This window comes from Trachemys scripta, chromosome 7, assembly GCF_013100865.1.
Source record: "Trachemys scripta elegans isolate TJP31775 chromosome 7, CAS_Tse_1.0, whole genome shotgun sequence".
In the NCBI taxonomy this organism is placed as follows: Eukaryota; Metazoa; Chordata; order Testudines; family Emydidae; genus Trachemys; species Trachemys scripta.
In genome coordinates this window covers 30,866,481-30,889,959 of record NC_048304.1, presented here as the reverse complement: position 1 = coordinate 30,889,959, position 23,479 = coordinate 30,866,481, and the positions used below count along the sequence as shown (strand labels likewise).

General features: G+C 47.2%; 1 protein-coding gene across 10 annotated transcripts in view; it reads left to right on the top strand.

Moving 5' to 3' along the window:
* The window catches only part of MARK2 (microtubule affinity regulating kinase 2), a 105,146-nt gene that overhangs the window by 23,585 nt on the left and 58,082 nt on the right, over window positions 1-23,479 (top strand). The window contains exon 1 of one of the 10 annotated variants that reach the window (XM_034775517.1): window positions 7,416-7,547. The exons of 8 other annotated variants lie outside the window; for them this stretch is intronic. In XM_034775517.1, the coding sequence (XP_034631408.1) occupies window positions 7,512-7,547 (36 nt within the window). In that variant the 5' untranslated portion in view covers window positions 7,416-7,511. Of the gene's footprint in view, window positions 1-7,415; window positions 7,552-23,479 lie in introns of those variants that run through there. One more of the 10 variants, XM_034775521.1, reaches the window with a different exon arrangement.

Sequence of the window (23,479 nt, the reverse complement as noted above, 5' to 3'; positions counted from 1 at the left end):
GCATTTAAGCAATTAATATCTTGGGTCCCCCAGTCCAGATTTCCCAATGGGGATATCCTGGGTTGGAAACAGCCAGCCCAGCGCTCATCTAAATGGATAGCAAACTGCTTTTAGCTGCTGTACTGGATGGAATCAATTGTTTGTTAGGACAGTGGGACATTGTGATGGAATTGATTGACCAACAACAACAAAAAGGCAGATGCCTGAAAGAATTGTGGGGTCGAAAGCAAATTGAAAGAGTATTTACAAAAAGATTATGCAGCTTGCCCAGACGGGAAGGGGTGGAGGGAGGCCAGGGCACTACAGTCAAAAGGCTCTTAATTTACATACAAGTGTGTTTAAAAGGGTTTGCACTCTGCCCTCTTGGGAGAGGCAGGAATCTGTCCTCCTCTCCCCAACTCCCTGTAATACTGCTTGGTTGGCCAGGTGCCTTATGGAAATGTGGAGGGGGGAGGGGAAAGAAGGGCTTCCAGTCTTCCACTGAGGCAGCTGCTGAATTTGAGATTTGATAAGCTCCTTGGCCCACACTGGAATGATCTTGTGGAAACCTCACTTTGCTCCTCAGGCTTTCCTGTGAGTATTGTGGGTTTTTTTGTTTTGTTTTTTGTTTAAGGGGAGGAAGGCATGGGGCCCATCATTTAGACTGGAGGTGAGTGAGTGTAGGGGCCACCATGGGCACAGTTACAAACACTCTGAGGATAAATCTTTTGAAAGGAATGCATCCTGAGGCCAGCATCCAATAGGGAATTCTGGATAACTCTGGAGGAGTAACTTTAAAAATCATTAAATAAGCACTAGACTGTAGAGACTAGGGAAGAGAGTTCCTAGTATAAAGCCAGAAATGGTTGAGACAAAGCCCCGCCCCCCCCCAATGGTGAAGGAAATGGCAAAGCTGGGGTTACGGAGTTACTGCATTTAGCCCTTGTCTCAAACACAAGTTGCATCGCTTAACTGTACTGGTATAGTTATACTGATACAACTCCCCTACTGTGAGTGCAGATATTCCAGTGTAAAGGTGGTTATGCTGCTATAGATATTCCCATCAGGGAACGGGAATAAGCTATACGGATAGATCTGCATCTCTACTAGGGCTTGTACTGGTGTAATTTAATTATTCTTTTTTTACCAATATAGTCACATCTGTAACCAACAGTTGTCACAGTAAAATCTGTGTGTAGACCTTAGAGAGAGCTCCTTCATAGTAGGGGCAATGTGGTCTAGTGGATAGAGCACTAGACTGAGGCTCAGAAGACCAGGTTCAACTCCTGGTACTGCCACTGGCCTGCTGGGTGACTTTGGGCAAGTCACACCCCCTTCTCTGTGCCTCAGTTTTCCCCTCTGTACAATGGGGTTGATACTGACCTCTTTTGAAAAGTCCTTTGCACTTTATGGATGAGAAGTGCTATAGAAGAGCCAGTGGTGTAAGAACAATAACAGCATCCTGTATAGAAGGTTAGTGATGGAAGTGACTTGTCTGACATAACACAAGCAGGTCAGTGGCTGAGCTGGAAATAGAATCCTGATTCCCAAGCCAGCGTCCTATACACTGGACCACAGACGTTTTCCCAGTGACGGTCATTATTGATACTACTATTGCTTGGTAGTCCCTTTCCTGTCACTTAGACTTCATTTAAGAATATTAGCTTGTGGGGAGTTAAGGGGGAAAGGGTGTAAACTGAAGCACAAAGTCGACCTGTCCCCTCTGATCTAGTCACTAGAAGTGCTGCCCAAAATCATTTTGAGCTGAGTCTCCCTCCTTCCATGTCTTGGACAGAGGCTGTATTGCAGCAGACCGTTGCACCAAGGGAAAATGAGAGGTAGAGTGCTCCCATCCCAGACTTCCTGTGTGACCTTGGGCAACACTGCATAGTCTCTCTGTGCCTTAGTTTCCCATCTGTAAAATGGGGATTATAGCACTGCCTTGTCTCACGGTGGTTTAAGGATGATAAATGCATTAAAGATTTTGAGGCTCTCAGCTACTATTATGATGGGTGCCAGATAAGTATCTATGGGCATGTCTGCACTACAGCCCTAAGTCGACCTATATTAGGTTGAGTTACAGTCACCGCAGTGGCTGATGTCCACACTACTCTCCTTCTGTCAGTGGTGTGCGTCCTCACCAGGAGCGCTCCCACTGACTGGAGAGGGGCGCTGAGAGCCAAGGCGCTCAGCTGCCCCCCTGGGCTCTTGACTCCCCACTCCCACCCTGAAGTAGGGGGCGAAGCAGCTGCCCAGGCTTCTTGCCTCCCTGAGCGGGGAGTCTCTGGGCAGCAACCTGGCTGGGAGTGGGGACAAGACAGCCAAAAACTGATTCTACATAGACACTGTCACCCTAACTACACCAACATAAATGTTACACCTCTCGTGGAGGTGGAGTTATGGCGGTGTAGTAGGGCAATGACATTGGCAGGACAAGGCTGTAGTGTTTACACTGACATAATTAGGTTGACGTAAGCTGTCTTATGTTGACCTAACTGTGTAGTGTAGACTAGGCCTAAGGTAAAATGACTGAACCATTCCCTTGTATAATTCAATGAGACCCTCAAACAGATGCACTAGTATGCTGGGATTTTATAAAACTCTTGTTTTGAACATGTTCACAGTTTGGTTACCCAATCACAAGTTATGAAACCAAAACGATTTTTGAGTTTCCGGAAACCACCTCCATAGCGTGTCTGCTGAGGGGAGGAAGAGTTGTTCAGAAATCCAAATGCCCTCTCAGTTGATTCTCCCAAGGAACTGAATGTAATGTTGCCAGGTTCCATCTGTTTCCAGAAAGGTTTTTGTTTCCCCAGTCAGCTGAGATTTGTTCTTACTGCCTGTGTTTTGAAAGTACCTGTTTGGCTGGTCTGCTCACGTTTTATGCCTGATCTCATTTACCACCTTGGGCAAGTAGGTTGAAACTTCCCACATTGAGTGCTTAGTCAGTTCCTTCCTTTCTTCACCATCTTCATCTGCAGCTGTACAGAGTTAAACTTTTGCTGTATGACTTTTGGAGGAGGGGCATCCGGGTTAGTAATCTTGTAGCTACTTGAGCTGGGCTAAATTGCTGTGTGGATGGGAATGTGAACAAGTGGTTACTCACCAAACCTCCCAGTGCTGCTTGTTTACTTGTTTTAAATATGCTTATCCTATTTAGCCACTTCCCAGGATGTTGAGATTTAATTAACCAACATTTGTAAAGTGCTTTGGGATCCTCTCCTTGGGTTTCTTTGCTGCAGTTCCCGGGCTCTTTTCCAGGAGTTGCCCCAAGCCCCCTGCCATCCACAGTCATTCCTCTTGCTTCAGTTTAGACAAGCACCCCAGTGGAGCTTTCAGCCTGGGCTACTCCTGGCTGTGATTATGGGTTACAGCCCAGGTTCTGTTTTCACTTGGGCTGGTAACCTGCACATTCACGTAGTCCTCCCATGCCTTCCCACAGTTCCCCAGGCCTGCCCAGGACAGACAGAGTCTCTGCTAATTCACTGGGAAAGAATCGGAGCAGCTCAGCTTACTGCAGCATAGAGAACCATGGGATATGCCCCCAGAAGCCCGGGCAACACAGGGAAATGAAGCACCAGTAGCACAGAGTAGCTCAGGTATGGGGCTGCAGCGTGACTGCTTGCACCCATGCTAGGCAGTGACCTAGGGTCTCTCACCTGGACTAAGTGCAGTGAAGACAGACCCCCCTAAAGAGGGCAGGCATAAGAGTTGACACAGAAATCAGTTTGAAAGTAACCTAGAAGGAGGGCTGGGTGAAGGAATTGGATTTGTGTCCTTTATTTACTTACAGAAATACCCTGAAAGGTCTAATTTCCATTTGCTTTTGATATCGAAATCTCTGGCCTAAAAGACTCCGTGGCTGACTAGAGACTCATTATATTATGAGGCTATAATCCTGGGGAAGCCTCAACCCTACTACCGTTGAGAAGGAAATGATTTTTCTTTCATTTTTAGAACTTGTGTTTGTGTTGGGGTTTTTTTGTGAGTGATTAATTAAAACACTTGGTAGAAAAGATACAAGAATTCCATGTCTCTTGCTTCGAGTGTAAACTGTAGCAGCCGAGCATGTCACCATCTTTACTGTATTTATCCTCATAGCCACCCCAGTAAGGTAGAGCAGTGCACTGTTATCCCCGTTATATAGAAATAGAATAGGAAGGCACACAGACTATCCATCCATCCTAACGTGTGGATGGTCACACATGGAGTCTGTGACAGACCAGGGACTTCAACCCCGGACTTCCCAAGTGCTAGGCGAGTGCCCTAACCACAGGACCATCCTTCTACTCTTTACTCCTTAAAGGGCTAGAAGAGCTCCCCAAATGCGTGAGACAGCCCCTTCCGTCCACTGAGTCTTTAAATGAAAACATCAGCCTTGATACTTCCAGAAGGATGGCCTGTGCAGGACCTAGCCCAGTGGAGTCCTGGTCCATGACTGGGGCTTGTAGGTGCTACTGCCATACAGATATTAATAATTAATAGCACTTGAGATCTGGGTTTAATTCCTTGCTCTGCCACGGACTCCTGGTGTCATCTTGAGCAAGTCGCATCACTCTGCACCTCAGTTTTCCCATCTGTCAAATGGGGAAAAATAATCCTTCCTTTGTTTAGATGGTAAGCTCTTGGGGGCAGGATCTGTCTCTTGCTATATGTCTGGGCAGTGCCCAGCATGACGATGGGGGCAATCTCATTTGGGGGTCTGTGCAGTGCCTGGCATGATGTGGAGGACCCCCAGTCTTGACTGGGGCCTCTTGGCACTACCACAATATAGATAAACATTTTACAGGCTTTTTTTTTTTAAGAGGGACAAAACCATCTAGGCCTTCTTTATAAAGAGTGGCACAAACCCAATGTTTCCTGTGACAATTCAATTTAAAACCTCCTATTTTTAAAATACTGAATGTACTTTACCTTCCTATTCCCGTTCCCAAGCTCCAGGAGGGGGGAGGGAACAGTTGATTCAGGATCCCATTGTAGGGGGATGTGACATTGTTATAAAGGTGTCGGATGTTCAGCCCTTCTGAACACCTTTTAAAATTGCCATTCCCTGCTGAGAGGCAGAAATAGAATAGGAAGGCTAAGCCCTCTGCAAAAGTGTCCTCAGCATGTTTGTGTTCTCCTACCCTCTTCATCTCCCTTACAAAAAGTTCAGTCTCAGATTACATGGTAGCTTTGAAGATCAGCCAATAAAACGAAGTCTATATGGCTCTGGGCATGCACGCAGTCTCCAAGAGGGTTTTTGGTTGAAATGTGCTGTGACCTCTTTGACTCACCAAGGGGCTGGTCAGATCTCATGGCTGAGACCAAGACATGTTCCAAGGGGATTGTCATATAGCTGGAACCTTGTAGCTGGAGCAGGCAATTAATGAATCAGGTTTCCTGGGTTCTATTCTCTATCCTGCCACTTGACTCATGTATCTTTTACTCTATCTTGGTTACTTACGTGGCCCCTATTACCGTGTATTTATCTTCACAATCTTTGTGTGAGTGGCAGTGCTATTATCCCCACTGTACAAATGGGGAACTGAGGTGCAGAGAAACTAAGTGACTTGTCTGCTGACAGTCCCACCGGAAATCTGTGGTGCAGCATTGAATTGAAGCCGGGTCTCAAGTCCCTAACCACCGTGCCATCCTTCGGTCAACCATAGGAACAAGCTACTTAATCTGTTAATGAATCAATTTATGTTATAAATAGAGCTAATTCCTACTTCTTGGGGTGTGGGTGAGGTTTGCTTAATGACTAAAGGTGATTTGAGATTTTTCTGGTGAAAGTCACTTTAGAACTTAGTGTTATGCGACAGGACATAGCAGTCAAAGGGGTTGGCAAGTTTTCTTTGAGTATTAATGGGCTGTAGGGTGTAAGGAGGCTACCATAGAATGGTAAAGTGTTCTTCCCAGCAACCACCTCAGATGTCTGATGACACTCTCTGGGAATGGAAAAGACCTATCTAGACTATCTTGTCCTAGCATGTGTAAGGGAGTTGTATAGGCCCAGCCCAAGACTGTGGATGGGGGTGGGAGTGGGTGGCATTACCAACAAATCAAGCAGACTCAGTGGAGCACCATGATTCAGTGTTGATTTTTGAGCCTAGTGCCTCACTGTAGAGAAGTGTAGCATCCTGTATAGAACGCTAGCATCACGGCCTTCAGGGAGGGTGGATTTGGAGCCACTTGCAAATGTTTAGCTTTTAACAGCAACATGTGGAATTAAACCAGGAGGCCAAACGAGCAGGATTTTAGTTTGCGACCAGCTGTTTCTGCAGATCTCTGGGGAACACTGTCTAGAACCAGACGAGATAATCTCTGTTCAGATTACTGTCGTTGGCTCAGTAAAGGGGTGTGGCTGGGGAGAAAAAGCAAACTCTGCGCGCACGCACACATCCTTTCTGGGTAATGCCTGCCCCAGATAAGAATGTGCAAGGGCAAGTATTTGGGAGCCACTCACTCAGTCTTTGTGGATGGGTTGGAGGAGCCTGGGATGAAACCATTGCCACTTCTCTTGAAATTCCCTGAATTTCTGAAAACAAAGACCAGAACTGCTTTTGAAGTCTTAAAATGACTGTTCTAGGTTGGGGACTGATATTGTAAAAGCTTCTTTCTGTGATGTCTCCCAGATAAACTGTCTCCCTCAAAATGGTTTGAAGGTTAGAACTAAAGGCAGAAGTGGGAAAAGCAATTTAGTCCTAGGCACAACTCTCAGCTGAGAGGGAGAATGAAATGGGAAGAAATTATGCTGATGGCAGTTGCTGAAGATAAGACCTAAGATCATGTGAACTAAAAGGGTGATGGGGGAGGTTGGTGTTAACCAAGGAGACCCAAAGAAATAGAGAACTAGAGATTAAGTTGTTTGGGACTGGAACTGCGGTGTACAACATTGGGAACACTGCCAACTGTGACCTTGTTTGGTTTTCAGCCATCAGAATCTTTTGGCTGATGTTTTGCCAAAGTGACTAGTGATTTTTTTGTGTGTTCAATTTAAGATGCTTTAGAGCGGCCTGATTTTCAGAGACGTGCTGAGCGTCCACCCTTTTTATTGCTCTTCACTTCTAGAAAGCCGGGTCATTAGCTGCTCAGGGATACCATGGAATACTTCCTCGCACCACTTAAGTTGCAGTGCTTCCTCAACCCATCTTTGAGTCCCACTCCTGTGATCTAAGTCTCCCCTTTCCTCCTGTTCTGCCCCAGCCCTGATCACAGCGCCTCCGTGATAATTTTTGTGGAGGTCCTGGAAGGATGCCAGCCTTCTTCTGGTGGGGAGAGAGCACCATCATGGGGTGTGTTTTTCCCCTGTGTGTTTAATTTTCACAGCGTCCAGGTTTCTCACGGTGCAGATGCTTTTGCTTTGCACTGCCCAGCTGCAGGAAGTTCCTTTTTTTTTAAGAATAAACCTGCCTCCCCTCCATGTCATGGTGGGGAGGAAGGGGCGGTGCCTCAGCACAGGGAAGTAACTTTCAGTTCTTGTATGGAGTTGGGACAAACCGGAGTTACCAGCCATGAGAATCGGGAGCTATCCTGTCTAACAGCTCCTGATGACTGCCTCGATATGGAAGAAGATTAATGGGCTAGTGAGTACGTGGGACTGTAGTTAATTGCCATCTCAGGGTTGTGCTTTTTTGGATCTAGCTGGGTGTTTGCAGACTGCAGCTGTCACACCTATTCTAGCTCCTCCTGAGAAGTGATAGGAGCAGCAAGGTGTGTTGCCTTTTTGTCTCTTAAATAAGCTGGGATTTCTCAGTGACAAGACTGTAACTAACACCTAGCTTTCATGTAGGCTGGGTGTGTCAGAATTATTCTTAGAACCCCTGATGGGACACTGAGCTTCTTTAAACCAGTTATTTCTTTCCTGGCATAAGCATTTTTCAGTTGTCTTTGTTCATTCCAACTCCATCTCCCTGCCACCCCCCTTTGCTCTGGGATCTTATTGACCAGAATGACATTAAAGCCTCTAATTAGCCCAGTGCAAACAGCACACCCTCAATCTTTCCCTTTGTTCTTAGAAGCCAAGAAATCTGCAAATCACGATATAATAATAGGAGCTGCCAGGGGAAAAGCTTCAGTGGAATTGGAATTAGGGTGCCAAATGGGAGTCTTTGAGCAAGGAGCATGTGCAGTCTCACCAATAATGGCGCTTTTTATATCTCCGGCTGTTTTTATTGATGATATATATATGGCATAGTCTGACCAGCAGAACTGAGTGTGGCCCCATGTTATTTCGGTGGTGGTGAATAATTCACACACTCAGTCTTTTCCCACTTGCAGTCATGCAAAACCTGGAAGATGGCTTAATGCTCAGCGTGTTATGTTTGAAACTCCCTAGAGTCAAAAGGTAGGATCCTAGCAAGGCTGGGTTGGTCCTCCATATTGCCTGTACGCTCATTCTGTAGGAGGACACCAGCTCGTCTCATTGAGTGGACATGCTCCTGGTGCTGTTCATACTTGTAGCAGTTTGACAAGGTGGTGTGGGCCTGCTGTTTTGTGTGGCTGGTTACCAGGCTGCTACTCTAATAATCCTTGGCGTTTGCCCCTGTGCCTTCAACTCAGGCTTTTAGAACCAGGGCCGGCTCTAACTTTTTTGCTGCCCCAAGCAGCAAAAAAAAGTGCCGCCCCCCGAGTCCCCGCCGAGCGCTGAGCCGCGACACCCCGCCGCCCCCCCGCCGAGCGCCGCACCGCCGGAGCGCCCCCCCCGCCGAGCGCTGCCGGAACAACCCCCCTCCCCAGCGCCGCCCCCCGCCCCCCTGCCGAGCCCCCAGAGCCCGCCCCCGCCGAGCGCCGTTGGAACCCCCCCCTGCGCCGCCCCCCGCCGAGCATTGCGCTGCCGGAGCGCCCCCCCTCCCCCGGCGGAATGCTGCGCCGTGCCGTGCTCCCCCTTCCGCCCCTTACCAGGTGCCGCCCCAAGCATGTGCTTGGGTGTCTGGTGCCTGGAGCCGGCCCTGTTTAGAACTCCCCAGTCTAACCCCAAATCTCATCTCTAGCACTATATTATGAGGGTGACAACAAACAGCTTCATTTGTTAAGCCAAAAATAATTCTCGCTGTGGCAAGTAGGATTTTGCAAGGCTGCATGAATTGAGCCTCAAACATCCCTGTGATGTAGGGGATTTCCCCTGTATGTAGACAAGAAAAGCGAGACATGTGAAGTGACTCTGCTCTCGTTCTGGCAGTCAGTCTGTGTCAGAGTGGGGATTAGGAATTGAATTTATGGCCCCAAACTCAATCTGTTAGGCCATGTTACTTCTGAAAGGAGACTCAGTGAACATGTTGCAGAGAGGTGTGTGTGCCTTCTCTCCCATATTCTGGGACCAGCACAGCTACAACGACACTGCTTTTTTATGTTTTTTCTTTATTTATTTTGGTAGTACTAGAGGCCCCAGTTGAGATCAGGGCCCCCATTATGGTGTGCACATTAGTAGTAATAGTACTACAATATTCCCTAGAAGCTTCAATTGAGGTTAGGGGCCCCAATTATTGTGTACCACCCGTACTGCCCTGAGGGCCTCAGTTGATTGCGGATGTCCATTAAGGTGTCTGCATTCATAGTAGTTGGAGCCTTTGAGTGCTACCATAATATTAATAAAGTGCACCTCATAATGGGACCCTGATCTCAGTTGGGGCTTGCAGGTGCTACCCTAGTACTAAGATTGAGCCCTATTGTACCAGGTGCCATCCAGACACGTAAGGAGAGAGTCTCTGTTCTGGAGAGCTTGCAGTCTGACTGCTCAGGGGCCCTTTTGGCGTTGTAGTAGCAGCCTCCATGCCCCGTAGTGATTGGAAGCAGTTCCTGGGATTTGGTACACATACTGCCCAAGGTCTGCAGAGGTGCTGAGCACCAGCAGTTCCCTCTGCCTTCCATGGGAGTTGAGGGAGCTCAGGCTTTGGCACATTAGCCAGCACAAATATCTGCTTTGTTTCCTTTGACGCTTGGCCAGTGCTGCTTTTTTTACTCAAGTTATCGCTGAAGAATGTTTTGCTTCCCAGTAACCTTGCTTTGTTAGCACAAGGAGCTGTGAAAACTTAGCAATAACTCCAAGGTCACTTGGTCTTAAGCAGCATCTGGCATACTAGTAAGTGCTGGTGATAGGTATCTGCTTTATGCTTTGGAAAGATCTCTTGGTAGGGGGCCCTCTTGGTATTTCCTTGCTAAAGCTCCCAATGGCTTGTGTGGTGGGATTTGGCTTTCCTTTGTCGCCCCTCCTCCCAACCCTCTTCTCTCCCCCCCCCCCTCAGGTTTTTAATCCTTTTGCCTGTAAACAAGTTGAGCACAGTGTGCCTGCGTGGGTTCATGTGAGCGCTGTTATCTTCCAGCCATGCGGTTGGTGTTGGAGTCTGAGATACAGCAATCAGCTGGCTAGTTAAGCTATCTTAGTAGGAGTGTTGCAGAGTGTAGCTGAAGTGATGAGGCTGGAAGATCCATTGACGGCTTTTGTGGGGGACAGGTAGGGGGCGAGGGGTTATATGTGGAAAATGCACCAAGAGAAAGTGTGGAGGGGATCATGGACTCTTCAGTATGGTTGGAACAGTCTTCAATCAACTCTGTGCTCCCCTTTCTCCTCCTGGGCCCCACATTCTTTCTAGCACTGCTTGTGCTGCAGCACTGGTTTTCTGTGAGTAGGTGCGTGCCTCAGGTGACTGGTGCATGGGAAAACACAAGACACTTCCCCAAATGGTTGATTATTAGGGCAGCAGGAGAGGCAGGTGCAGTTGTTCTGGTTGCATGGCTAGGAGTGCTACATTGCGCTACAAGGTGGAATGCCTTTTCTCTGAGCCATTGACAGTGGGGAATTTGAACTGAGATTTCAGGTTGTTTTTTAAAAAGTCCCAATTCTCTTCCTGCCACATCTTATCCCACTTCATAGTTATCTGTGTGCTGCGATCCCACCAGTCTTTCTTCTGGCCCTCTGCTTGACTTCACATTAAGGACAAGCATAATGCTTAAGAAACTGTTCTAGGTGTCTGGTCTGCAGTGCACCAAAGACACTCGTGCAGAATTCCTTTCAGGGAAACTGCAAGGAGCCGTGATCTAGGGAGAGCAATGCTGGCTCTGCATTTTTTACTTCGGTTATCATTTCATTGGTTTTTTTAAATGGATTTGTTCTTGCATCAAACAGAGGCTGTGCAGCTTAATGGTTGAACCAGGGAAGTTGGGAGTCAGGATGCCTGGGTTCTATCCCCAACTCTCTGAAGGGAGGATCTAGAGCTTAGAAGACGGTGGAACTGAGAGTCAGGATGCCTGGATTCTAGCCTCAGCTCTGGGACTCAGAGTCCAACCCCAGCTCTTCCATTGTCTTGCTGAGTAAGGTTGAATGAGTTGCTTCACGTCTCTGCCTTAGCTTACCCATTGGCAATATGGTTACTAAGCTCTGGGCTTTCCAGAGTGCTGAGAAGCTTAATTAAAGTTTGTAAAAGACTGCACACTCCTTGGATAACGGGTCTTAATATGTGTGCAGCAGTAGCGTACGCAGCAAAGCAATTTCGGATGGGGATGAGAGAAGGGTTATACTGAGTTCACACCTCATAAGGCCATAAAATTTCCTTCCTCCAGGAGACCAGGTGCTATATACATAAGCAGCCATGGGAAGTTTTATTTCCAGGGGCTACCATATTGGGTACGTTGCAAACTGCCATCAAGAAGAGAAATGCTATTGGCACAAACTGAGCCTACACATCAAGAGTAGGATATACTTTGCCTCTCTCTATCCTGTGGGTATCTTGAACCAAGGGTATGTCTGATTCTTGCTGCCCACCCAGCCTACTGGGGACTCCACGTTCAGGTAGATTTGTCTGAGAAGTGACGCTGACATTTCTCTTGCTGCCGTGCCTCTGCCGCCTCTGTTTGTGAATATCCAAGAGTGAGAGCTGCAGGCTTGGCAAGCTGCCTGTTCCCATATTGCTGGCACGCAGTCTGCCGCCAACAGAGTGGTGCATACACAGTTGTCCTCCATTCCCCGGCCTCCTCGCCAGTTAGTTGTTGACTACAGCTGGTATCTCCCCAGGTTAACAAAGGAACTGGGCTAGCCCCAGAGTACCAATGTACACAGTTCTAGTTATCACCGTGGCTCTAACTAATCAGCATGTGCCTATGCCGAAATACGTCTGGCCTTAGCATGGCTGCCAAATAGCATCTCTTATTAACGAGGGGCAGAGACTGTGTCCATAAAGCACCATGTATACTGAACAGCACTCCATAAGTAGTACTCGACACATCTATAACCCCCTTGAACAAGCAATTTACAGTGCTTCCTATGCTCCAGCATGGCAACTTCACTGACTTCCCTCCCAGTTTTATAGGCACAGAGAGAAGTCCCAAGGTATTGCAGCGAATCGGTGGCAGAGCTGAGGGTGGAACCCAGGTGTCCAGATTTCCAGTGGTGTGCTGACCACTAAACCATACTCCTTGTATATCATGGATTGGATCAGCTGGGGGAGTATCTCTTCCAATTAATAGCACATGGTAGCTAGCTATTAGTAACCAGGTTTATTATAGTGCCTAGGGACCAACCAGAGTCTGTTGTGCTGGGCACTGCACAATGTAGCTCTGCATTTTCTTTAGCATTTAACCATGTGTTTAGGTGAATGAGTGCAGAGCTGGCTCAGTACAGTGGACAGGGAAGACATATGGGACTCCTTTCTTCTTTATATCTCCATTTCCCTGTCTTTAAACTGAGGGCCGTCATACATACTTTTTCTGGATGAAATAAGAGCTGAATTTTACAAGTAAAGGGTGTAGGTAGTTCCAAGGATGATGTTTTTTACATAGCCTATGATAAAATATCTTCAGGCTGGTCATATAAAAATTAGTAGTTCTAGTAGTCGCATCTTAAGTCTTGTCTTGTCAATTCATTACAGACAAACTCTTACCCAATATTGTCTGGATCATGGAAATGCTATAATGCAGTCATCTTCAAAGCCTTCATTTCCCTTTTGAACCAAGTGGGAGGGATGGTTAAATAAGCAGAAAAGGTTGGGAAGAGGGTGTTGCATAAATGAGGATTTTTCGCTTTGCCCACACTGTGGAAGACAAACACAGCCAAAGCTTCAGCAGGAGAGGAGCTGAGCATGTAGGGTGAGTCAACAAAGATTCCAGACTGTTGTCTCCACTGTACCCTGCAGCTGGATCATGGGCAGGTGCCTGTCTCATGTTGCTAATTCTTAAGCAGGAACCATGGACCATCTAGAGACTATATGCCAGAGCAGTGGTCTCCAACCTTTTTGTGCACAAGATCACTTCTTGCATTTAAGATCAACCCTGGATCTGCCCCGCCTGCTCACTCCATTCTCCCCTCCCTCCGTCGCTCGCTCTCCTCCACCCTCACTCACTTTCACTGGCTGGGGCAGGGCATTGGGGTGTGGGAGGGGGTGCAGGCTCTGGGCTGGGGCTGAGGAGTTCAGAGTGTGAGAGGGGGCTCTGGTCTGAGCCTGAGGCAGGGGGTTGGGGTGCAGAAGTGGGGGGTGCAAACTCTGGGAGGGAGTTTGGGTGCAGGGATCATATAGTCACACTGCACTTAATCTCATAGAACCCACTGGACATTTCATTAATTTTACTTTTTATTAGTATCATTTGTGGTTTATAGCTCCAAAATCCTTACATTGATTTGTGACAATCGAACAGTCTCAACTGTGGGGTGTGCATTGGCTGAGCCTGGGGCAGGAGTTTGGGATGCAGGAGTGAGGGGTGTGAGCTCTGGGAGGGAGTTTGGTGCAGGAGGGGTCTCTGGGCTGGGGCAGGGGGTTGGGGTGCAGGAGGGGGCTCCAGGCTGGGGCAGGGGGTTGGGGTGTAGGAGGGGGTGTGAGGTGTAGACTACGGCTGGGAGGCGCTTACCACAGGCAGCTCCCGGCCAGCAGCGCAGCCAGGCTCAGGCAGGCTGCCTGCCATGGCCCCACACTACTACAGAAGCGGCTGGCTGCTGGCACGTCTCAGCGGCCCCTGGGGGGAAGAGGGTCAGCGGGACTCCATGCGCTGCCCATGCCTGCAAGTACTGCCCCTGCAGCTCCCATTGGCCGGGAATCGGCCAACGGGAGCTGCAGAGACAGTGCTGAGAGCGAGGGCAGCACGTGGAGCCGCCTCCCCTTCACCCCTAGGGGCCACAGAGATGTGCCAGCTGCTTCTGGGAGCAGCGTGGGGCCACGGCAGGCAGGCAGCCTGCCTGAGCCCGGCTGTGCCACCGGACTTTTAGCGGCCCAGCAATCGCAATCGACTGGCAGAGGCTCCAGGATCGACCAGTCAATCGCAATTGACTGGTTGGTGACCACTGTGCCAGAGCATCTAAACACGGGTTCCTAGATTTTAAGGCTAGAAGGGACCATGAGATTATCTAGTCTGATCTCCTATATAACACAGGCCTGATATCATCCAGTTACTCCTGCAGAGAGCCTAGTAACGTGGAGAATTGACAAGATTTGTGTAAGAAGGTGCATGTCAGACAAGTGTCACAGCCCTCAGGTACTCATGATATACAGTGGGGAGGCAGTTTGATCCAGAGGCAAGAGCACTGGACTAGGAGATGGAGTTCTGTTTTATTCCAAGTTCTGCCATTGACTTGCCATGTGACCATGGACAAGTCATTTTGCTTCTCCGTGCCTCTGTTTCCCTTCCCTGCCCTTTGACTGCATTGTCTATTTGGACTGTAAGCACTTCAGGGCAGGGATTGTCTCACTGTGTCTGTACAATGCCTGGGACAGTACTCATACAGGATTCTAAAGTAATTCTGGGTGACATACAATAGTACAGATGAGACATACTCCGTTGGGGATTATACAAATAGGAGTCCTTGGGCAAGGTTTGAAATGAGGTTCGGAAGGTTTAAACAAACAAGGGTAGTTTGGATTTAGAATCTGGTATGGCTGTAAAATTCTGGACCTGCTCACATTGAGAGAACAACTGTTAGTTACAGCTATGTTCTCTAATGGCCAGAGGTGTCCAGTGTGCGTCAATATTGCTGCCTAGCCAAATAATAGCAACTGTGGAATAGCTTACCCCCAATGCTGAAGCTTTTCACACCAGAAACTGACAAACCCAACACTCTCCCAGCTACAGTTGAACTCACTTTGGCCTGAGCCACATTAATGGCTAAATCCTCGTTTAGCCACCTCAGTGTTGACATGTTTACAAGCCTTGCTGTGTATGTTCCCCTCTGCAAATGTCACTCATCTATATCCAGATTCCCTACTGTGAAAAAGCAGTGAATTGGTTACAGTTCTCAGTTCTGGTTGAAATAAGTTTAGCTTATACTTTGGCCATTGTTGCTCCACAGGGAAGTTGTGCTGTCGCTGTTAGGTATCTGTCCCAGACCAGCAGGTGGATTAGGGCTGTACTAAATCACATATCACAAAACATTCCCACTGGGTTTCTAAGTGGATTCTATTATCCCTATGCAAGTCTCATTGGCTCTAAAATCTCGCTGACAGTTTGCTTCAATAGCAGCTTTTTCTCTGCTCTGTACTACAGTGGAAGAGTTCTGCCTGGATTCCCCATAGTATCCTAAGGTTCCTTAAAACCTCTTGAACCTGTGAGAAATTTCCCACTGAAGGAATGTGGGCTAGTGGTTAAATAGGGAGGACTGAGAGTCTAGGCTCCTGTGCTCCATTCCTGCCCAAGGAAGGAAGTGGACTCTACTGGTTAGATTCCTAGAATTTAAGGCCAGACGGGTTCATTACATCATTTAGTCTGATTTCCTGTGTACCACAGGTCAGAGAATTTCACCCAGTTACTACTGTATGGAGCCCAGTAACTTCTGGCTGACTAAAGCATCTTCCAGAGAGGCATCTAGTCTGGATTAAAGACGTCAAGAGATGGAGAATGCAGCAGTTCCCTTGGGAGTTCGTTCCAATGAATGACTCTCATGGTTGAATTCTTCTGCCTTGTTTCTAATTTGAATGTGTCCGACTTTAACTTCCAGCCAGTTAGAGCAAGAGGGTTGGGCTGGGAGTCAGGACTTCTGGGTTCTATTTCCAATTCTGTAAGAGGAGTGTGGGCTAGTGGATTAGAACCAGGGTTGGGGGAAGGAGGACTGTGAATCAGATCTCCTGGATTTTATTCCCAGCTTTGTTGTTGCCTCACTATGTGATGTCAGGCAAGTCTGACATATTCTCTCTCTCTGGCCCAGTTGAAACATTTGTAAAATGGGCATAACATTCCTCAGGGACGTTGAGGCTGAATTAATACTAATAAAGAGCTCCTTGTAACAATGGTACAGTGTGGAAGGTGCTGTTGTGGTGCATGCAGTATGAGTCGTGGGGCTTAAGCATTGATTGTCTGCAAATCTGTTTTACCAGAAAAGAGTGTCAGTAGTTTAAACTCTTCAGGTGGGAAGTCTGTCAGAGGAACTGCCTGAGAACCAGTCTTCAGAGATATGTAAGTGCCAAAATTTCCCCTTATTTTGATATTTCTCATGTGTATGATGTGTGATCTCAGTATGAGATCTATTAAACAACAATGAAACCACAGGGCTGGACCATGGAGAACTTAACTCGAGTTCTAAACTGGTCTGGGCAAAACAACCTGACACAGAGTATGTGATAGTGAATGCTTGGTTGCACGGTTACCAGCCCCCAGTGGTGATATTTTGGAGGTACTGGAAAAATCCCTTTGAAGCTGTTATTGCGGTGAACACACAAACAGGACAGCAGATGTCCAGAGGCTGCTAATGCAAATCGAAAGCAGCAATAGTATTACTGCATCAGGCACCAAATAGATCTCCAAGCTCAGGTTTGCTCATACTTCCCTGGGAAGAGCTCAGCATTGGAGACACACTGGAACCTTTGTACATAAAGAACTGGGAGACTGAGTTCTCAATTCTGAAGGGGGAATCCATTTTCTAGTCCTTTTGTCAGACCGTGGACCACTTTGCAAACATTGACAAATGAGGTCCCATAGCTTGCCTGTGGGGCGCTATTGCCATTATATAGCAGGGCAAAAGGATGCTGTGAGTTAATGGTGGTGTCAGTAATAGAATCCAGGAGCTCATTCCTAGTTCTTCACTCTAACCACCAGGCAGCGCTCCTTCCCATTACCATAATGAGTTAGGCTCCAGTGTTACAATTCTGTAAGAAATCTAAGGCCATATCTGTAGAAGAAGCACTCGCCCCTTAAAGCTTTTTCTGGTGTAGCTTATTCCATCCCTCCTGCATGAAACAAGCTAGACCAGTAAAAGCACAATTTTGCCAATATAGCAGTGCCTACACTAGGGTCTTCTGTTGGCACAGCTGTGTGAGTCAGGGATCATGCCCCGACCAACAGAGCTTGCTGGCAGAGTCTGTAGTGTAGACACGACTCCAGCTATGTCCACTTGTCTATGGTTGCAGGAAAATATTTGAAGATTCCCCATATTAGCTGTTCACTTCCCACCTCTGTCCCCTCCCCCAAAACTGCAAATCAATGGAGTTATCTCCTGACTCTTACTCTTAAGTGCTCCCCAGTTAATGCCTGTAAAATGGTAACTGATCTTCCTGGGCCCACACACTGATCTGGTTGCCCTTATTTTGGCTTTAAAAGGTGTAGAGGTTAGGGTCCTGTGTATCAGTGGGATTATTCCTCTGGTCATGCCTTCAGATTAGACACCGTTGTTTCTGAGTTCATTGACTTTAGATTTGCATATATGGGTACTTGTGACAGACATGGTGGGTGAGGTAATGTCTTTTCTTGGACCTGCTTCTGCTGGTGAGAGAGACAAGCTTTCGAGCTACACAGACCTGAAGAAGAACCAGCAGAAGTTGGTCCAGGAAAACATATTGCCTCACCCACCTTGTCTCTCTAATATCCTGTGACCAACAAAGCTACAACACGACTGCAAACAATTTAGGGCAGGGTATTCTCAATTAAGGTGCCTTTTGCATAGTCTCTTCCCCGCACCCTCATGTTTTTCGAGCTGTGAGTCTAGAGTTGCGAGCGCTCAGATATTTTTAATTAACCTTGTATTAGTACCAATTATTTTTTTTTTCCTCAGTAAAGGGTGGGTTTTTTTTAATGGAATGCTCAAGTACGGAGGATTTATTTTATAGGCCCATATATAAATATTTTACCATTTCCAGGCCACTGGAATCAGACCTGAACCTTGTTAATCCCTTGCTGATGGAATGAGAGGAAGAAATAAAATATATAAAAAATCTGGCGCAAAGGCTTTAGAAGAGTGCATCTGTTTTGAGGCAGCGCCAGCTGTCAGCAAGCAAAACTGACTAGAATCATGCTCCCCAGAGTGCCAGCAGGCAGGGCCCAGTGTGTTTCCCTCATCAGTTTCACTTCTCTCTCTGTGTCTCTCCCCCACCCCCTCACCCGTTGTTGGTCTCTCTCACCTGGTGTCTTTCTCTCCTCTCGGCCCCCCTACATAGAGACTAAGAGTGAAGCAAAATATACTTGGATTGCAAACGGTCTGTGGGCACTGCAGCGAATTGTGGCTTAATTTTAACGCAGAATAAGCCTGGAGTAGAAGGGGGAGAAAAGATCAAGAGAGGTGGAAGGTAGCTTTACTGGAGGAAGCCTGGAGCCCTCCCATAGTAAGAGAGCAAGAGACATATGTGCTGCAGCAGAACATACTCCAAATGCTGTGAGGAATGCTGTATAAAATTAATTTTTAGTTTTCTGTATTTCGCTATTTTTCAGATGCATAATGCACCGAGTTTGGAAAAGGATGAGCTGTGGCTGGTGTTAACTTCACGTTTTTCCTTTGTCTTCCCCCTCCTTCAGGCCTCCATTCTTGATGGAGGCTGCCCCCCGCCCCATTGTAGGTTTGTGGCCTGTTGTAGTAAGAAACTTCTATGCTTAGACTCTGTACCGTTCACTTTTTTTAACATCTTAATAACATTTTCAATTCTGTGCCTTCCTCTCTCCCTCTTCTGAGGTTTTCTTGCAAACTTGGCTCTAGGGCTTCCTTAGGTTTGTCTCTTTACCTTGGCAGACACTGATTTTAAAGTAGGCGAGGAAATAGCGTTAATGTAGCTGTGTTACCGTTCTGCTGCTTACCTGTCTGTGCACTTGAGGGGCAGGCTGAAAACCCCCTTTGTGCAGGAAGTGCCTGGTCCATATAGATGCGGTAGCCAGCTATGGGGATAATGGGTTATTCTTGGACACGCCTGTCACAATAAATCAAATCTGCCACAGCACATAGTAACAATGGGCAGTTTTGTTGCTTGACATGCTCACAACAAGAGGTTTCCCACCGTCTCTATGGCTCAGTGCTGCAGGCATTTTGCTGCAGCTGCCCATTCAAGGCAGTAGAAGCAAAGCTCACCCCAGTGTCTGTTTTTAAATATCCCCCAACGCCACTTCTTTTTGCTCTCAGAAACTAGGTTTATCTTCTGGGTTTCCATGTGGTGTGGGGAATGAGTATGTCTAATGGTTAGAGGAAGGCTCTGGAAGTTAGGATACTTGGGTTCTGTTCCTCTGTGAATTCCCCTTTCTTTCCCGTTGTTTCCTTGTTTGTACAATGAGCAGGATAGCTCTGTTCCTCAGAGGGACGTTGTAAGACACTGTGTGATCCGTTGTGGAGAAGGCCAAAGTGTTGGTTATGTCGTCATTGCAAAGTTTCATGTGACAGCTCTTCAGAATGAAATGGAGTCACCTACGAAAATATCTCAACTTGGGAGTAGGGTAATGACCAGAGTGTCCACTGTAACAGCTACAGCCAGCCCAGCCTAGTAATGCTAAACATCTGTAGTGCCTTTTATCTGAGAATTCCCCTTATTTTGCGGTGGGGTGATCATCTCCCTCCATTTTACAGATTGAGCAACAGAGGCACAAAGGGGGGGAGGGTGTCTTGCTGAAGATCACACAGGGAGTATTTAGACCCAGAAGTCCTGTCCGTAGTCCCTGTGCTCTAACCACTAGCCACTCTCCGTGGTGTTATGAGCTGAGCACTTGCAGCCAGGGCACTGTTGCTAAGGATGGTTCTTCCACAGTGCTGTTGTCAGCAGTTCTAGACTGCTAACCAGCCCGCTGGCTAGCTGCGTGGAATGTGCTTGTCTGGAGGAAGCTATTTATCATTTCATTGATTTGAGGCATCTGATAAGCCCTTATGGTAAAAATTGAATAAAAAATTAGAAGAGCTGTGCCCCTTGCAAGAGTACTGTAAACAATGGCGAGAACGCTTGCTGCTATCCAAAAGTAGTCCTTGCATCAGAGTCTGAAATGTCAGTGCAGCACAGTGCTAAGCTTGCTGCATAAACGCTCATGTGTAACCTCCTCTGGGCTTGACTGACTGCCCCCTGCCGCTTGGAGGGAGGGTATCTGTTCATCTCACTGCGATGTCAAACTGTGTGTTCTGCAGAGCTATGGTGCCAGCTGTTGGAGTTTTAAAAGGAGAGAATTGGCGTCAGGAGTTTTCGAAGGCAAGTCTTGTGCTCGTTAGCTCTCATCCAACATTCCTCCTCTTCCACACCTTGTGTAAACATGATCTAATCCTTGGCATGCCTACCGTTATCCCCATTGTTCGGATGGTAATGCTAAGGCATGCAGCCTTCATGACTCACCCATGGGCCTGGGGAAACAGTTGGTGTCTGAACTGGGCTAGGAAGATAGGAATTGCTGTCTTCTAGGCCTGTGTTTAGGCCATGTCTCTCTCCAAGGGAACCCAAGAGTTTGGGTGCTTTTGGATAGTGTAGATTTCTACTTTTCCTGCCCTCGGAGCTACTATTGAACCAGGTGTACTTGGATTATAAACTCTTTGGCCCAGGGTCTGTCTTTTTGTTCTGTTTGCAGAGTGCCTAAGACAATGGGGCTCCTAGGTGCTCCTGTAATACCAACAATGATGATAGCATGGTGCTTGGAATCTCTCCACTGCCTGCTTCCTGCCTTCCACAGCAAGTGTTCCTAATCCTGGTGGCGCTACATGATTCTCCTTCAGTCTCCATCTGATCTCCTTTTATTTTCCCACAGCATCGTGTCCCTTTGTTTTCCTAGCTTCTGACACCTAACCACTCACTCTTATCTTCCTCTCACTCACTTCTCCATGCTATCTTTAATGCTGCACCTGGAACCTGCTTAGTCTTTACGTGACAGGCATCCTCCCCTTCAAATCTGTCCTGGGCACTGCTGTTATACCCACTGCCTATGGTTACTTGGGCTCAATACAGGAGTAACTGGGTGATATTCTTTGGCTTGTGGTAATCATGAAGTCTGATTATATGATCTTAATGGTCCCTTTTGGATTTAAACTCTATGAAATACTTACCATCAACAGTCAGGTAAGCTCATGTGGAGATCTTTGAGAGACTAAGTGAAGAGAAGCCTGCAGAATAACTGCCGTCTGCACAGTTGACACTCTGTACTTTGTACAATGTTGGAATGGAAGGATAGCCCAATGGCTAGGGGGTTGGGAGACCTGGATTCAGTTCCCTGCTCTGCTACCGACCCTTGGGCAGTCACTTAATCTCTGTGCCTCAGTTTCCCTACTGTAACACTAAATGGATTATTATATTGTAGTAGTGCCTAGAGCCTTAGCAAGCAATAGCATTCCCCTCTCTCCCTGTGGTGTCAGGATGAATGCACTGAAGATTGTCAGGTGCTATGGCAATGGAGGCCATACAAATACCATAATCATTTTGTTCCTTTCTTTCTTTGCAAGATGGACTTGGCATTTAATCTGAGACATGCATGGCACAAATTGGACCCATGCACTTCTTACACACTCCCACACAACTATGAAAACTCTGCCCACTTGATTTCACCAGTAACTGAATTGTGATCCCGGCTCCCAATTGGCTAAGAGTTATGTGCCAGCCTGTTCATTTGGTCTCATCCACTTAGTATGTTTTGTCTCCTAGATTTTAAGATCTTTGGGCAGGGCCTGTCAATGTCTTTGTGCAGCACCTGGCACAATGACTGAAGTTTCTAGGTGCTACTACAATATAAATGCTAATAATTGGAAGTTGGGGGTGGTAGGTTCTTATAACTGAAGGTATATTGGGATTTCAAATGAGGTTTCTGTTAAAGCCCATTCCTTCCTCCACTGTTCTGGAACAAATAGAATTGTACCTAGAATATGGTGCTTCACACATTTCAAAGCACCAGCCTGTATGTAGCAGAGTCACGTTGGGAATAGAGACAATTGCAGCTGTCCCAGTAGAAGATTTTTCAGGCCATTCTCCTAGAAGTAATTACATTAGAATTCCTAGATCCTATCGTACAACAGGCAAGGCTATTCCTCATTTTTGATTATTTCTGCATAATACAGCTGGTCTGAAAGAGTGGTTGCTGTCCCAGAAAAGCTGGCTTGAGGTTTCTTCTAAATTCAGTTACTCTTTGCTCTGAGTATTTTCTCTTTTTATTTTAGCGAGTGATTTTTAATTGAGGCATAAACTCTATTTGTGCCCCTCTCCTGCCAGAAGTAATGGCTTTATCTCTTATTAACTCTCTTTGGATGTGTGCATGGAGCAAGGGATGCAAGAGAAGGTGGTATAATAAGGAGATGGACACTTATTGCAGTAACCAGGTTGGCAGGGGGAGGGAACAGCAGCACAAGGGGGTTGGAAGCTTAATCCTGGGGGTTGTTACTTAGTGGCAGGGTTCTCCTGCTGGCTGACTGACCTCAAGCAGGTCCCCATTGTACCTTGAGGTTTGGAGAGGTTAATGTGTGCCTTGTGATGATGTCATGGGGCTCCATGACGTTTACTGGCAGCCTCTGTCAGAGAAGGACCAGTTATACCAGTAGACTCTGTGTGTGTCTCTTTCTCTTGATCTCACACACACACTTACATGTCATGGTAGGAACTGGACTGAGATCAGTAGAGCCTTTTCTGTTGGCCACCCAACTAGCCTTCACTTGTGATTTGTCACTAGCTGGATTTGAACTAATAATGAGGCAGGAAGCCTCACCTCTAATCTCCCTGAGGGTATGACTTCACTGTCGAGTTAACATGGGTGATGGGCACTAGAGTCTGAGCATCCATGTTAACCTAGCCTTGGTGCGAGCCCCCACCCTGCAAAGCCCAACCCAAGTGATTCTGTCCTCAGTGGTGCTGCACTTCTCCATGTGTGACTAGGACTTCTGGGGGCATATGCTGTGATGAGCTTGAGCCATTCTGATTCTTCCCCAGTGAACTGTGGGAGAAGTCTGTCCTGGGCATGTGGGGGGAATTGTGGGAAAGAGACTGTACAGTGATCAGCACTTGAGTGAGTTAGTCTGCATCCTCAGTGCAAAGTGAACCGCTTACCAGCCTGAGTAGAAGCCTCACTTGGGTTTTAGCCTATAGGCCAGGATGGGCCAGCCAGTCCCCTTTGAAAGCACACGAAGCTTGGGTGAGAGGGATTTATGTGTAGACCGGGTGGTGGGAATGGGAGGAATCCTTGGGTGAGAGCCCAAGTTAACACTCTAGTGAAGAGGTATCCTGAGCTAATCTCTCTGCCGGAGTGACTGACGGCATATTGCGTTACTGTGGTAACAGAGACCTGTGGCAGTCCACTGACTGTTCAAACATCAGATCCAGACTTCCTGGAAAAGGGAGAAGATAATCTGCGAGCAACACCTCATTGAGAGTGCTGTAAATCCTGCCTTGGAGCAGTGGTGTTTAAT